At 43.1% G+C, this 14,327-nt stretch overlaps 1 protein-coding gene across 4 annotated transcripts in view; it reads left to right on the forward strand.

The window, feature by feature from the left end:
- Pde1c (phosphodiesterase 1C) overlaps positions 1-14,327 on the forward strand; it is a 575,927-nt gene that overhangs the window by 81,301 nt on the left and 480,299 nt on the right. The window contains exon 1 of one of the 4 annotated variants that reach the window (XM_085840596.1): positions 8,618-9,124. The exons of the other annotated variants lie outside the window; for them this stretch is intronic. Coding sequence (XP_085696722.1) covers positions 9,040-9,124 — 85 coding nt within the window. The 5' untranslated portion in view covers positions 8,618-9,039. Of the gene's footprint in view, positions 1-8,617; positions 9,125-14,327 lie in introns of those variants that run through there. 4 annotated transcript variants of the gene reach the window in all.

Below are 14,327 nucleotides of genomic sequence, written 5' to 3' on the forward strand. Positions count from 1 at the left end.
TGGGAGGGGTACATCCTGGTAACTTACATACCTGACAAACACATCTCTGTGCTAAGTCTCTCTGAGACTCCCACCTGCTGCCAACCATAACTACTTTCTTTTGTCATGATAATACACTCCCTGATTCTCTGGCAAAGTTTTTTGGGCAGAAGTGTAATCAACATCTGGAGGAATTTGCTTGTGACTCTGAGATCTCAGTCATCTTGTCAGCAGAGACACTCTGATTTCCCCACACAGTAAGAATTTGTAATTCATGATCGTAATTTCAAACTTCAATCACATAAGTCCGCAGTCTGTTGCTTTTAGTACGAGCTTACCTTCTATGGTGAACACGCACACCTAATATTTTGTTAGTCACTGACACACGATGTCACCTGGTGTTGATGTGGCAGCCGAATATTTCCATTAGGTAGTGATGTAATGGGGAAGAAGGAGAGAGATGCCCCTACCCCCGGAAAACAGGAATCTGATGTGTCCAGGTGACAAATGTGTTAACCATGGACAGTCTTATCCCGAGGCATGGAGGATGGTTAGAACATGTCTGTCATGGAACTCTAACACACTCATTTCTGTATGTCTTCCTTGTTTTCTTTCTCGCAAAGCTAGGAATTTAATCTGAGGTCTTGTAAAGGCTAGGCAAGTATTTCACCACTTATTCTTAGACCCTACATGTGTCTTTAAACCAAATGCCAGAAACAGAATATTCATATATTCATTCATTCAGCAAGTATTTATTTATCACCTACATAGGGCTATGGCTCTTTCTACACATCTGATATACAACAATGGACAAAATAATTATAAACACTGAGAAATTTACATTCTCTAGTGAGAACGCATGTTGATCTGGCTTAGGATGGATTAGCTTAATATTTAGTTTACATTATAAAACATTTAAAGATAAAAGCCAATACTCATATGGAATGGAAGTAGGGTGGGGGAAATGCTGGGGTGGTAGGGTTTAAATGGATCCCGCAATGGGAAGACAAAAGAAAGAGAAGGAGGTTTGGGGTGGGGCACCAAAACTAAGGGTATAAAAAGAAGACATATACTACTACTCTATAACCTAATTAAGAATAATACTTGAGGGTGGTGAGATTGTTGAGCAGGTAACAGTTGCCACACAGATATGTGCAGGCCTGACAATCTGAGTTCAATTCCTAGATTCCGCTGTAGAGAGAGAGAGAACTGAGTCCTGAAAGTTGTCCTCTGATCTATTGAAAAGAGTGTGTTACAAAATACTATCCATGGGTGGATAATGCCAGTATCAGAAGCCATGGTTGATCAAGTGAACATGTTGGTGTCGGAGGTGAGGTATTTCCCTTCCTATGATTCGCGGGTTAGAAAGACCCCAGACGGTCTTTATACTATTGCTATTGACTCGAAGGTAAGATCCTATTGCAGAAGACACCATTTTTCCAGGACCTAGAGAAATCAAGCCAGAGATGACCTATAAACTCCCTTCCTCCTGGCTATCATACATACTGGCAGAGCTTCTATGCAGGCTGTGGGAATAGAAAAATTGTCAATAATCTTATGTACCTATGACCCCTGAAAGCTACAATCCAATGTGCTAGGCAAGATATTGCAAAGGTGTCATGAATGTTATGGAGCAACCAATCACACTCTCTGACAGGATTTGAGGAGGAAATGCATGCCTGGAACATCAAACAAATCTGCTCAAAAGTTCATGCCTGGGAGGTCACAGATGCTAGAATGAAGCTTACCACTTTTATTTTGCTATTTGACATGTAATCAAAATGCCTTCGAAATGCTTATGTTTATGCCTATAGACAAATTTTCCCTCAGTCTTGATTAGAGAAACCTCTCTTGGCAATGAATGATAGTGAATGGAGATAACTCAAGCTCAAGGGGCTGAGAATGAGAGAGAGAGAGAGAGAGAGAGAGAGAGAGAGAGAGAGAGAGAGAGAGAGAGAGCGCTCAGCCCTAAACAGGACAGTTGGATCACTACTTCTAAGGCTCAGGGAACATTGAAGAAGAGTGGATGGGAACAATATAAAAGATACATGTTAGGATTGTAAGACTGGGAAGCACTGTCTTCTAGACATCACAAACTCACAGCAACTGCAGTTGCCTTTACTGGGACAGCACATGACTGAGCCTGTGAATAGACAGTCATGAGGGTGGAAGAGGGGCTTGTGACAGATGCTGGGAAGGTGTACTTATGGTCTTTAATTGTGTACCCACTGGTAGGGTCAAGATGTATATAGCCCTTGATAAACTCGGAACGATATAACATAAAGCAAAAAGATGTGATCATGGGAAAGGGACTTGTAGAGAGGAGTGAGAGTTTATGGGATGGATGGGAGAGAGGAGAGGGTTTGGAGTAAGAGTGATCAGAATACATTAGCTACATGGATGCAATTGTGAAAGAATAAATTTTACTTAGAGCAAAACCAATATAAGAAGTAATTTAGGTCTCTCTAAGTGGATAACTATATATATACTTGATTATGGTAGGACATGTCTTAGTTAATTTCCTGCCACCTTTTCTGTCACTGTGACCAAATATGCCCCAGGAGCAGCTTCAGGGAGAAAGGGTTTATTTTGACCTATAGTTTTTGAGGCATTTCAATTCATCAAGGTAGCAGGCTTGTGGCTGAGTTTCATCAGGACAAGTACAGAAGAAGGGAAATCAGGCTGCAGTCAGAGGTGAGTTTAACCTTCAAGGGCTCCTCTTGGAACCAGTGAAGCCAGTTAGAGAGCCACAAGCTGGGAACCAATTGTTTAAAACACAAAACAGAAGCCTGTAGAAGGATATTTGAGATTCAAGCCAAAACAATACATCAAAAAAGAAATCAAACTATAGTTAATGTTTCTGTGTGGGAAGCCACCAGAGCACAGCCTGTTTGTGTTTATAGGAATTAGGAGAAGCTTGAACTCTCTGGCTCTCAGAATCCAAGTTAGCTACAGTTCTAGCACCTAACTGTAGATACCAATACCACCCTGATTTCATTCCTCCCTTCTTCCCTCCTGTTTCCTTTCCTTTTAAAAAAAATTGCAATTTAAATATTTGTAAAGCTCTAAGCAGATAAACACACACAGAGGAGAGAGAGAGGGAGGGAGGGAGGGAGGGAGGGAGAGAGAGAGAGAGAGAGAGAGAGAGAGAGAGAGAGAGAGAGAGAGAGAGAGAGAGAGAGAGAGAGAGAGAGAGAGAGACTACTGTCTGTCTGCCACATTTGATCCAGGGAGGCTGGACGATAACTACAGACAAAGTTTTTCTTCCTGGCTTACTTTCCTTTCCCACTTTCCAGGTAACTTTTTCTCACCTTTCTGTTTTCCTTAAATGCATTTTAAAAATAGTTGAAATTACTGCAGCTTATTTTATAGTTTGTTCTTTTTCCCTTCACTTTTTGTTCTGACATTTGCTTCCAAATACCAGCATTCCTATTACTGCCACCATCATCAGAAACCACACCCAGTGTAGAAAAGTGTGCTGGTAATTAAGGAATACATTTGCTATCTGGTTTAAGATGAATCACTAACTTGGAAGAAAGTTTTAGATCAATTTAGTTGCCAGTGAACAACTGATACAGGAGAATGTATCTGCTAGAAGGCATTCTGGCAAGTACCAAAGTCAGCAATCCCCCTTTGACTCCCTGTTCACCTTTGCTCTTTGGTTTCCAGCCTCCTGGTGCCCTTGATAATTCTGTTGCCAAGGTTGCCACTGAAGTGAGTTACCCTCTCCAGAGAGTTCTGCACCACACTGAGAAAATCTCACTGTAAAATCCCCCTTCTTTGTAACTGTTGGCTTGAAATGAGATCCAGGTGTTGTTCAGCACAGAGCATGGCACAAGGGACCTGACAGAGGCTGGACATTCAAGAAACGGAGCTCTCTCCCCTGGGACTGAATGCAAATGTTTACAGGCTTTATCCACAAGGGACCACACAGGTTTCAACCTTGGATGCTCCAATCCCCTGCTCTCCAGATTTTTGACACACATCTTTGGAGGCTTTCCCTGATTTATGAAAGGTTATATACTGACCCTCTCTCTGCTGATTTCTTTGCCTTTTTACAATCTGGCACTTTTGTACACACACACACACACACACACACACACACACACACACACACATTTTCTAGTTACAAAAGGAAAAGTGAATGTCATAAGATGATGCACTATACAGCCACTAAATTAATTACATTTCCGGCTTTCCTTCTAAGGTCAAGGCTATAATGCAGCGTTAAAGCTCTTTATATGATTCACCAGTAATAGGCCACATAGAAAAGACTTTTTTTTGTTTGTTTATTAAACAAGAAAAAGGAGAGCTCAATTTATATTAAGATGTATATTCGGTGTTTTGGTTCTGGTAGTCTGGCTTTAAAATTCAAAGTTTAAACTCTGGCTTGGGGTAAGATTATTTTCTCAGCTCTTAGGTTAAGCCACCACTCCACCTGGTAATTTAAAAGTCAGATTCAGTCAACAGGGTGGAAAGGATAGGGTTTCAAAGGATGTGTTTACAAAACATTTTCCTCCAACACTAATTTCCCAGAACAACTTGTGGTTTCCTGGGAGTGATATGACTAATTTCTGGTTATTGTAATGTGGTGGTAGGGGACATGATTGTTTCATACCTACACCTTAAAATCCTTCCACATGGTCCATCACCTCTTTTGGCTTCCTTCTTCTATAAGCTAGCTGTAGAGGACCCAGGGAAGGATTCCCAGACCCTTTTAACTGCTTGGTATAGAGGTTATAGAGGTTAGCTGAGCACACTAACAAAGGGGTTGAAAGTGGAGGTCTTCAACAGATGCTAGAACTTTTTCTTTTGATTCCCAGGAACCACAGTGTCTGAATCCTCTCCAGGAGGTTGGCTGTTGGAAGAGTTTATGGAGTTTGTCTACTCTAAGCCCTTGAACAAGCCAGGAATCAGGTGGGGAAACCCTTTGCATTAGATCAGGGGAGGAAGTGCCAGGTACCCACACAATAGCTTTGCCTTCGTGGGCATCCAACTACTTCCGCATTAGCTTCTTCTTCCCATTAAAAACACCTTCTGCCTCCTACTCCTGAGAGAGAGCATAAGTTGCAAATATTCTTCAGCTTTTTCTAAGATGCTGTAGGGCTTCATGGAACAATGGAAGGAGCTTTCTATTTATTTGGAAAAAAATGCTCTGAATGCTGTATTTTAGGCAGAGAAAGGACATTACTAACATTTTTATTTAAAAGATGCCCCTGAATGCTGGGGTGGTTAATGACTTGGAGTAGGAAGGCCAACTGACTGGGTAGATAGAAGCTATTATCACAGTGTCTGTAAGAGACAGTGGTAGCCTGGACCCAGGGAAGAACACAGGAAGGGTACTGAGAGATATCAGGTGCTCTTAGACTGAAGTCCTGACAGGACTTCATGGATGCTCTATGAGAACAATGTCTGAAGTGGACAGCAGGGTGGATGGGAATGGCACTATTGGAGCTCAGATTGTGGCTTTGATGCTGTTCTGAGAGTATTATGAACAGGGACCCAGAGGAGGCTCATTATAAAGAACCATTGTGTGCAACCCTTAATCTGGAGTCCAATCACTAAGTTCTGAGTTTGTCCCAAAGTTGGGCTGCTTTCCCAGGGAAGAAGGGCCCCCTTTCTAGCTTTCTAGACTGGCCCAGCAGAGACTCTTTGCCATGCTGAGTTTGGCTCAAAGAATGCCCTGGAACTCCATCCAGTCAGGTGTAAGATTCTCTTCTCCAGGGACAGCTTGGTAAAAAGTGGTAAAGGTGGGGCTGATGAGAGAAAGTATATGAAAGATTTCTCCCTACTTTGTATTCCAAATGAACTCTGGAGGAGGAATGGGAAGAAAGAGAGTTCTAACTGTAGGATTGGGTTCAAAGTATCAGCTGCTCATGAAGATGTGTGTGAGAGTCAGCAGGAGGGCACTGCTCAGAACACACTGATTGGAGTGGAAGATACTGATTCCCTGGTCAATACCAACAACAAAGGCATTGCCCATGGGGTAGAAGAAACCAGGGAACAAGTTGAGCTCTGCAAGTCCAGAGAATAGTTTCTAAATGCTGTGTAGTGCTTTGTCTTTTTCTAGAAACATAAAAATTAAAAACCCATGAGCAACCCAGGTATGATAGTGCGGATCTGTAAATCCCAGTGTTTAGGAAGGTGAGGCAGGAGGATTGTTATGATTTCAAGATGAGCTTGGTCTTTTTTCTTTTCTTTTTAATGTTAGTCTTAAACTTGCAATCCTCCTGCCTCAGCTTTCCAAAGGCTGAGATTACAGGTTGTACACCACCACTTCCAACTTTTGAGTTCTTTATATATTTTTTTCATTCGTTAATTAACATATTTACTTTACACCCAGATTACAGTCTCTCTTCCCTCTTCCCCTCCCAGTCTGTACTACTCCCCTCCCCCATCCCTCACCCCTTTGTCCTCACAGAACGGACAGCCTTAGAATATCGAGTTGCTGCAGGAGAAGTTGCATTTTCTCCATTGAACCTAGACAAGGCAGCTCAGTTAGAGAAAAGGCTCTAAAGCCAGGCTACAGAGTCTGTGAGAGAATCGAGAGAGAATTGAGTTCTTTATACTTTTTTAATGTGCCAAGCCATTTAAAAATGTAATATCTACCTTTAACTCGCAGGGTTTCTAGAAACAAGAGAAGGGTAGACCTGGCTTTCAGATGTCATCTGATGACACCTGCTCCAACTATAAGAAGAGAGGACCACCGTGTTTGCTTGGTTGCCTTGGCTTGGTTTCCTTACTGTAATGCATTTCTCGACAGAGCACTTGGGATAGAGCAAGTACGATCTATGCTTCTTTTGCTCTCAGACCTAAACTCATTCTTTCCTGAATTATGTAACACTAGCATTGAGCTCTGTCTGGTTTAGTTGGTGTGAGAGCCCTGCACAGAGAAGGCTGCTTTAGGATTGAGACAATGAATTTAGTAATTCTGTAGGTGTGCTATATCTAAAACCAGGGAGAGAGAGAGAGACAGAGAGAAAAAAAAACGATTCTGGGGAGAAAGAGTTTTTAAACAGTTCTAATTGTTCAGGTAAGTTATTTTTACCACACTTAGGGGATAGAGAAATGATCACATTGTTATTATTTTTGATAGATTATATTTCAAGAAGCTTTGTCTGTTAAGTGTGATTAAATATAATTTTAATTTCACTCACTCAGGGAAAAATTTCCATTACACTAGGCTTTCTTTTTCTAGATAATTTACTATGGGAGATGCTAACTCAGGTGTCCAGGCTCTTCACTTCAGCACCTTCCCTGGCAGAAAAGAAGACAAATGTTTCATTTAAAAGTTTGAAGTGCAGAAAATGAGAGTGATTAGAAACTTTAAGTGGTTGCTATGTAAAACACATACACACACACACACACACACTATATATATATATATAGTGTGTGTGTGTATGTATATATCTACATATACTATATATAATGTTATATGTAAAATCCTCTCATAAAATTAGTGGCTACAATAATAAGCCGACATGTTATTGTCATGTATAAGAATTTTTCTCAGTGTTTGCTGAGCACGCATGCCCATGCTGTTGCAGGTCTGACATGCTTCCTCACATGATCCTCACTGAAAGAACCAGACAGGGAGGTCTGGAGGTTCTGCACATCTTAATTTCACTGATGAAAGAGCTAGTGCACACATTCAGGTCGGTCTGTAAGCTTCTTTCACACTTGCATCTTCTAGACATGACTGTTACACGTAAAGGATTGCAGCTAGGATGCACCAGCAGGGTTTGGATGCAGCCCTGGCTCTGGTGAAGGGATGGAGACTTCTATGAGAAATGAGGTTTGTGGTACCCGTTGTTTTATGATTAATTTATCTTGCCATCAAACGATCACAGTGAGTATGGCTCTAGGATGCCACTAAGAGAGCTTGCCATTCAAGTCCCAGCTAAGCTGTGACACAACAAACCAATTTCTTTATAAGTACATGGTGAATGAAGAAAGACTATCCAGGTGTAATTAACCTGGGCTCAAGGGGTTTGTTGGATCCCCGATCTATTGTCTTCTGAAGTCAACTGAAGCTACCTAGCAACACACTTGCCTGACTCTTAATGTTGGCGAGAATTTGCTAATTGTGACAAATTCCTGCTCAGCAAATGAGGTGGACTTAACCTTATCTCTGGGATACCTTGGTTATGGGAGAGGATCCCCTTGTGGGACTCAGCTCTGGTCTTTGTGGCTCTCCAGCATGTGTCTGGCTAAGCATGATCATTTTTAGATGTTTGGAAAACCCAAGGGACACATGGTGTGGGGACATAAAGGCTTGCGAGTCTTCTGCGTCCCAAGTCCTCCTGTGCCTCGGTTTCCTTTTCGCTCAGTTGAGACTTAGCTATAGGATCCTTGAGATTTCTTCCACCTTCACAAACACTGGAGTCCAATGCACTTGACAAACTCAAAATTAAAGGAGCTGGGCCAGCGGCTGGATATAGATTGTTTAATTTATGTTGTAAGCTGCACGTTGTAGGGTTTTTGTGTAGAAACGCTCACCCACAAATGAGTTACTTTGGTAATTATCTTCTGGTCAGGGACTGCTGAGAAGAACTACTATCAGGGCTTAGGGCTAGTTCTGGGGACAAATGTGGGAGGAAGTGGGCGTGGTAATCGCGCTACTTCCTTGTTTGGAGTAAACTTGGGCGTCTCAGGACTGAGGTATTGGCTTCTCCATCTCTTGATGTGCTTTGGGGGAGCTTTCCAGTCTGTCAGAGAAAACATACTTAGAAGAAGCACGACTTCAGTCCCCGCCATTCCCTCGGGGTCCCCCAACCTCCCCCAGCCTCCAGAGAGCGGAGCGCGAAGGGGCGCGGCAGCCCGGGCCAGCCCACAGCCACACGCAGCTTCGCCAGTGCCCCTGCCATCGCAGCTACAGCGGGCTCGGGATGGGGCAGTTGCGGGGGCGCAGGGGCTTCACTAGGAGCCTTGGTTGTTAGCTCCCAGGTCTGGGTGCCTGCAGCCGGTGTGAGCAGCTTGTACCTAGCGCGGGTCTGCAGTGACAGTGCAGCGGAGGGAGGCTGGGAGCGGGCTCAAGCCAGGACCGGGAACGCAGGAGTCATGACGGACACCAGCCACAAGAAGGAGGGCTTCAAGAAATGTAGGAGCGCCACTTTCAGCATCGACGGGTACAGCTTCACCATCGGTGAGAACTTTGCACCCGGGCCGTACCTGGCGTTCTCGCACACGACAGTGGCGGTGGCGGTGGTGGTGGTGGTGGCGGTGGCAGATTCTAACCGGGGAGAGGGTGGGCACGGAAATCTGGGTTGGAGGGTGCTGGCTGGAGGGAGCCCCTGGAAACCGTGACCTGCTGGCGGGGAAGCTGGAGTGTGGCTTGTTCCAGCTACTCTATTGCTTTAGCTGGCATCCTGCTGAAATCGGTTTTCAATTATACCGATTTCCTCGCTGAGGTTTTGTTAAGTCTAGGAGAGAATGGATGGGTAGAGACGAATGGAGACAGACTGAGGAGATAAGAAGAGGAGTCAGAAAGAACTGAAGGAAGTAGACAGACACAGAGACAAAGAGTAACTGATATCTAGGCACAGACCACCAAGTCAGAAGTTTAGGGACTGGGATAGAAAGATAAAAGCTGAGAGGAGAGGGGAGAGCTCCAGGGAGACAGACCTAAGGCAAGGTCCGTTTAGAGTCCCTAGCTCCCAGAGGCAAGATTCAGGTAGGCAGGGAGGGAATATGTATCTTGCCACTGGAAAGTTAAAACAAAAAACAAAACAACAACAACAAAAAAACCACCAAGCAAACAAAAAACAAAAACAAAAAAACCCAAACCGGGTATGTTGTTATTTCTGCTCTTCTTCTGCTCCAAACTGTTCACCAGGAGTGAATGGAGGGACAGAAGGGTCTGGCAGATTTCTGACCACAGAGTTAACTCCCATTTGAAGAGGCCCGTCCTCTATAGTTTTACAGAGTTTCTGCTGTTTTGAAATGACTTGTCATGGCCTGGCATCTTCATACTCTTGGGAAATGAGCCCACCTGGGAGATGGAGACAGGCATGGGACAGCTTCATTTTGGAATTTTAGCTTTGGCTAGCAGCAGGCCTGAAGCAGTGACATAGGCGCTCTTCCCAAGTTCTTATCTGAGAGAGCACTCAAGCGACTATAGCATTCAATCTTAACCCCACAATGTCCTTGAGAATGAGGGTATACCCAATTTTGCTTTTGGCTGCACCTGCCTGGAGGTACAGCAGGAAAGTGCTGTAGCTATGAAGAGACCAGTGATGACCTTTACTTGTGCTCCTGACAAAGTGGTCCATGGTTTGTGGAACAAAGTAAATATGTTCCAGATACACTGTATCACACCTGTCAGACAACTTTCTCCAGATCATTCTTGCAGCCAGGAATGCCATTCCCCTAAGTGAGCATTGAGAAATCATGCCTACCCTTCATTAGCTTGCTTCCCTTCTCCACTCTCCATCCCACTGGAAAGACATCCCCACTGCAGACCCAGGAGTTCACCCCAGAGCTGGCCAGCCAGGCATCAGATGGTGGTAGCCTGTGAGAAGTCCTCAGGGGACAAGGCTTCTTTACCTTTCACTCTCTAGAGGCAATAGTCTGTGCTCAGAGAAGGTGCTTCAAAATGAACTAAAAGCTCCAAGGTCAAAACTGTCCATCTAAAGGTCATGTGAATTGTAATTTTCTTGACTTCAGTAGAAACAAACTTTCAAAAGTAAGTTTTAAATTTTATTTGGTAGTTCCCGTCAGACCTTATCCTCTAAAAACGTTCGTCTCCCCAAGATGTAGGATCTTAGTGTGGTCTTCCTCCACCTCCACTCCTTCGTTTCCCATTAGGGGAGATGGTCTGGCAGAGCCCAGTCACTGGTTGTGTCTAGTGGTCAGAAGGTCCTCAGCATGCATTGGCCTCTTTGAGATGAGAGCTTTCCGCCCTTCCCGGCTTCTCATCTGTCGTCCTCCTCTGTCAACAGAGGCTTATTGAATTTTTCTCTATTAAATGATATGATTTAGCATAGTGTCTGCCACATGACAAAAATTCAATAAACAGTAATCGTTGCACTCATGCAAGACATTAAACTAATTTATGAGGAGTTTATGAAGACATGTAGACACGGGACGTATATCCAGGGATTCTGCACACTTGGGATTACATGTCATGTCCACAAGAACATGTTATAAGTAATAAAAATTAAATCAATAAAAAATAAAATAAAAAGTAAAATAAAACTTTTAGATTTTTAGACCAATATAATTTAGAAAATGTAGATATTTAAAAAGGATAAAGGAAATTCACCCATTTTATCATTTGCTGCTAAATGTTAATATTTCCGGTTTATACTTTCTAATATTTTCTACATAGGTACAGTTTTATCATAGTGTTTGGAAATTTCATACTTAAAAATACATTAGTTTTGCTTCCTTCTCTAGGAGAAGTATTCCCCTAACCAATCTCTTTTTGTGGGCTACTAAAGTTCTCACTTTTCACCGTTATGGGCAATGATAAAAACAAAACCCTTGAGGATACCTAGGAATACTTCCTCCCCTTTATAAGGTGATCTATTTAAACATGAGTGTTTTCTATGTGATAATTATAGTATGCAAAATGCTGGAGGAATAAATAAATAATCTCATCTGCCATGTGACTGTTAATCCCAAGTCCAAGTTTTGTTTAGGAATACCTTTTAAGGTTAAGCTTCTAGCAGTGCAATTGCTTGGTTCAATTGCTTGCATAGTTAGGGACTTTGAAGTGTTTGACTCCACCACTCTCTGGAGAGAGTTTCTACTTAGTGTGCCCACCCTTAGGGTGTCAGAGTCCTAGCATGCTGTCATGAATGTTGGTCACTGTAGCTTTAAAAGGTTTTCATGTGAGAGGTGAAACGTGGCACCTCAATTCAACAAGTTTTAGTATTTTGTAAAGTTGTTTTCTCATTTTCCTTGACTGTTTTACCTTGGGGGAGTCATGACTTCTTAATTTCTAAAAGCTATGAATTTATGTAGTGTATGCTAATTATATCCACCATATAATTGCTATTATATGTTAATTACTTTGACATACCATATGTTAATATAATAACGATATATTATGTATGTGTGCATTTTCATACATGTTTGAAAGCGTTTCAAGTACATTTTGTCAGATATCTTACATGTATTTTTTCCCAAGCAAGACCCTTTTCCTCACAGCATCATTATACAGCAGTCAGGACAGATGCTTCAATGCTGCTGGTTCACCTTGTGCTTCAGCAGGATGGATCAGAACCCCACCCCCAACGCCATGTAGGAGAGATTCCTGAATAAGTCCTGATGGTCCCAGATTGCTCCTTTTCTTAGGCACCTGACCTTCCATTCTAGGAACCACCTCTTCTTCTAGACTATTAATTTGTTAAACTTTTGGGTCAAAATATTTTGCTTAAGGAGTTCATAGGGCCCAAAATATGCAAGATATTCTTCTAGGAAAGCCTATGGTGATAAGGAAACTTTGGGGTCACTATAGATGAGAGAGAGTCATGAGCCACCCCTATGACAATGTTGTGAACACCCCCTGCTTCTGGAAGATCCTTGCCCTCTCTTTAGGGAAGGGATATTTCCCTTCTGGTTCTTACTGGACCTGTGGCTCTCTTAGGAGAGAAATACTCCAGGGGAATGTGGTCAGACAGAGTACAAGTGGATTGCCTGGGAACAGAATATATGGATCGTGTCCTGGTTAGATTTTTGGCAATTTAATACAAGCTATGGTTCTCTGAGAAGAGGAGAAACACTTGAGAAAATGCCCTTACAGATTGGCTTGTGAGCAAATCTGTATGATGTCTTCTTTATTGATTATTGATGTGGGAAGTTCAGCCCAGTAGGGGTGGTGCCACTTCTGGGTGGGTGGTCCTGAATGATATGATGAGCAGGTTGAGCAAGCCACAGAAACAAGCCAGTAATCAAGGTTCCTTTATGGCTTCTGCTTCAGTTTCTGCCTCTAGGTTCCTGCTCTATTTGACTTCATGCCTTGACAGCCTTCAGTAATGGGCTGTTACTTGGAAGGATACCATGAAACACCCACATCTCAAGTTGCTTTTGGTCATGGTGTTTTATTAAAGCAATAGAAACCCTAAGGACGACTGTGAAGAGAGGCCAGAAGAGTTGAATATTCTGTGGCAAAGGACAGTCGTGCAAAGTAAAAGCTGGTCTTAAAACACCAGTAACACTGTAACACTCCCATGGGACAAGCTTCAGCGGGCTGGATTCTTAGAGTTCCCGACGTGGGAGCTGATGCCAAAACTGATTGAAAATGGGATCTTCAGAGAAAGAGTAGCTGTGGGGTATAGTCAAAGCTCTCCACTGGTACTCCACTCTCCACAGGTACTCCACTTAACATACTCTATCACTTCTCACAATTCTGAAAGGTAGCTTGTATGGTCCCAGTTATAAAAGAAAAAAAAAAAAAAGGAGGCAATCTTTCTAGAAGTCACATAGACAGGAACAAGGTTGATCACTCCCACCAGGCTCTCCTCCCCACACCACGCCACCTCCCACAGTAGCTATGTCCCAGGGAAAATGGCTTTGTGTTCTCTTCTATGATTTACTATGATGGTATGGGTGTGTGATTAAGAGGTCTGAACAAGTCAACACTGACATAGGTAGAAAGCACTACTAACCCTCTTTCTACCTGAATGACCTCGATTAGGCCTGTGACTGAAGCCAGTGATGGACGTGATTAACTGTAACCGAAGGCCATGTGCACTTGGGAGTGAGCATTTGAGTGGGAAATGAATGGGAACATGTGTGGTGGAGCAGGGTCTTATATATTTGGACAGATTTTTTTCTTGTCTTCTGGTGCTTGGGTTTCTTTTGGAGTTGGTGTTACGTGGATTTATAGATCCTTATTCAATCCTGCAATGCAAACAGACCCTTATTCCTGTGAGAAGCTTTGTCTGCAGAAATACAGAGACGTTAGTTTTGTTGAACCACCCAGTGTGGCCTACTTGACCCCTACCCACAGCTCATTCTTCAGAGGGGAAAATGGTGGTTTCTTCTATAGTGTCAGAAGGAACTGGCAGAAGTGAAGGTAGGCCACGTGAAGTTGGAGCAAAGAAGCTGCTTCCATCAAAGATAGTGACAGGAGAATTATAATTGAGAACTGAAGTGTAGTCAAGAGAGGGATGTTTCCTACAGCAACTGCTGCTGGACCCCAAGCCCTTTATTTCTTTTTGCATTGTTCTTTAGGAAAAAAAAGCAAAGGAGTTCTGAGATCACAGTCTGTGGCCCAAGAGGCAGGACGTGAGGGACCCTGCCCCACCTTCAGATTGTGGGGCCTGTGAGCCAGAGCTGAGGGTGTGAGGTCTGCTGGTGGATTCCCCTCTCAAGAGGGACAAAGGGCAGCAGGACAACAG

The sequence above is a fragment of the Mus caroli genome, unplaced genomic scaffold (assembly GCF_978045245.1).
Source record: "Mus caroli unplaced genomic scaffold, Mus_caroli_1 scaffold_7, whole genome shotgun sequence".
NCBI lineage: Eukaryota > Metazoa > Chordata > Mammalia > Rodentia > Muridae > Mus > Mus caroli.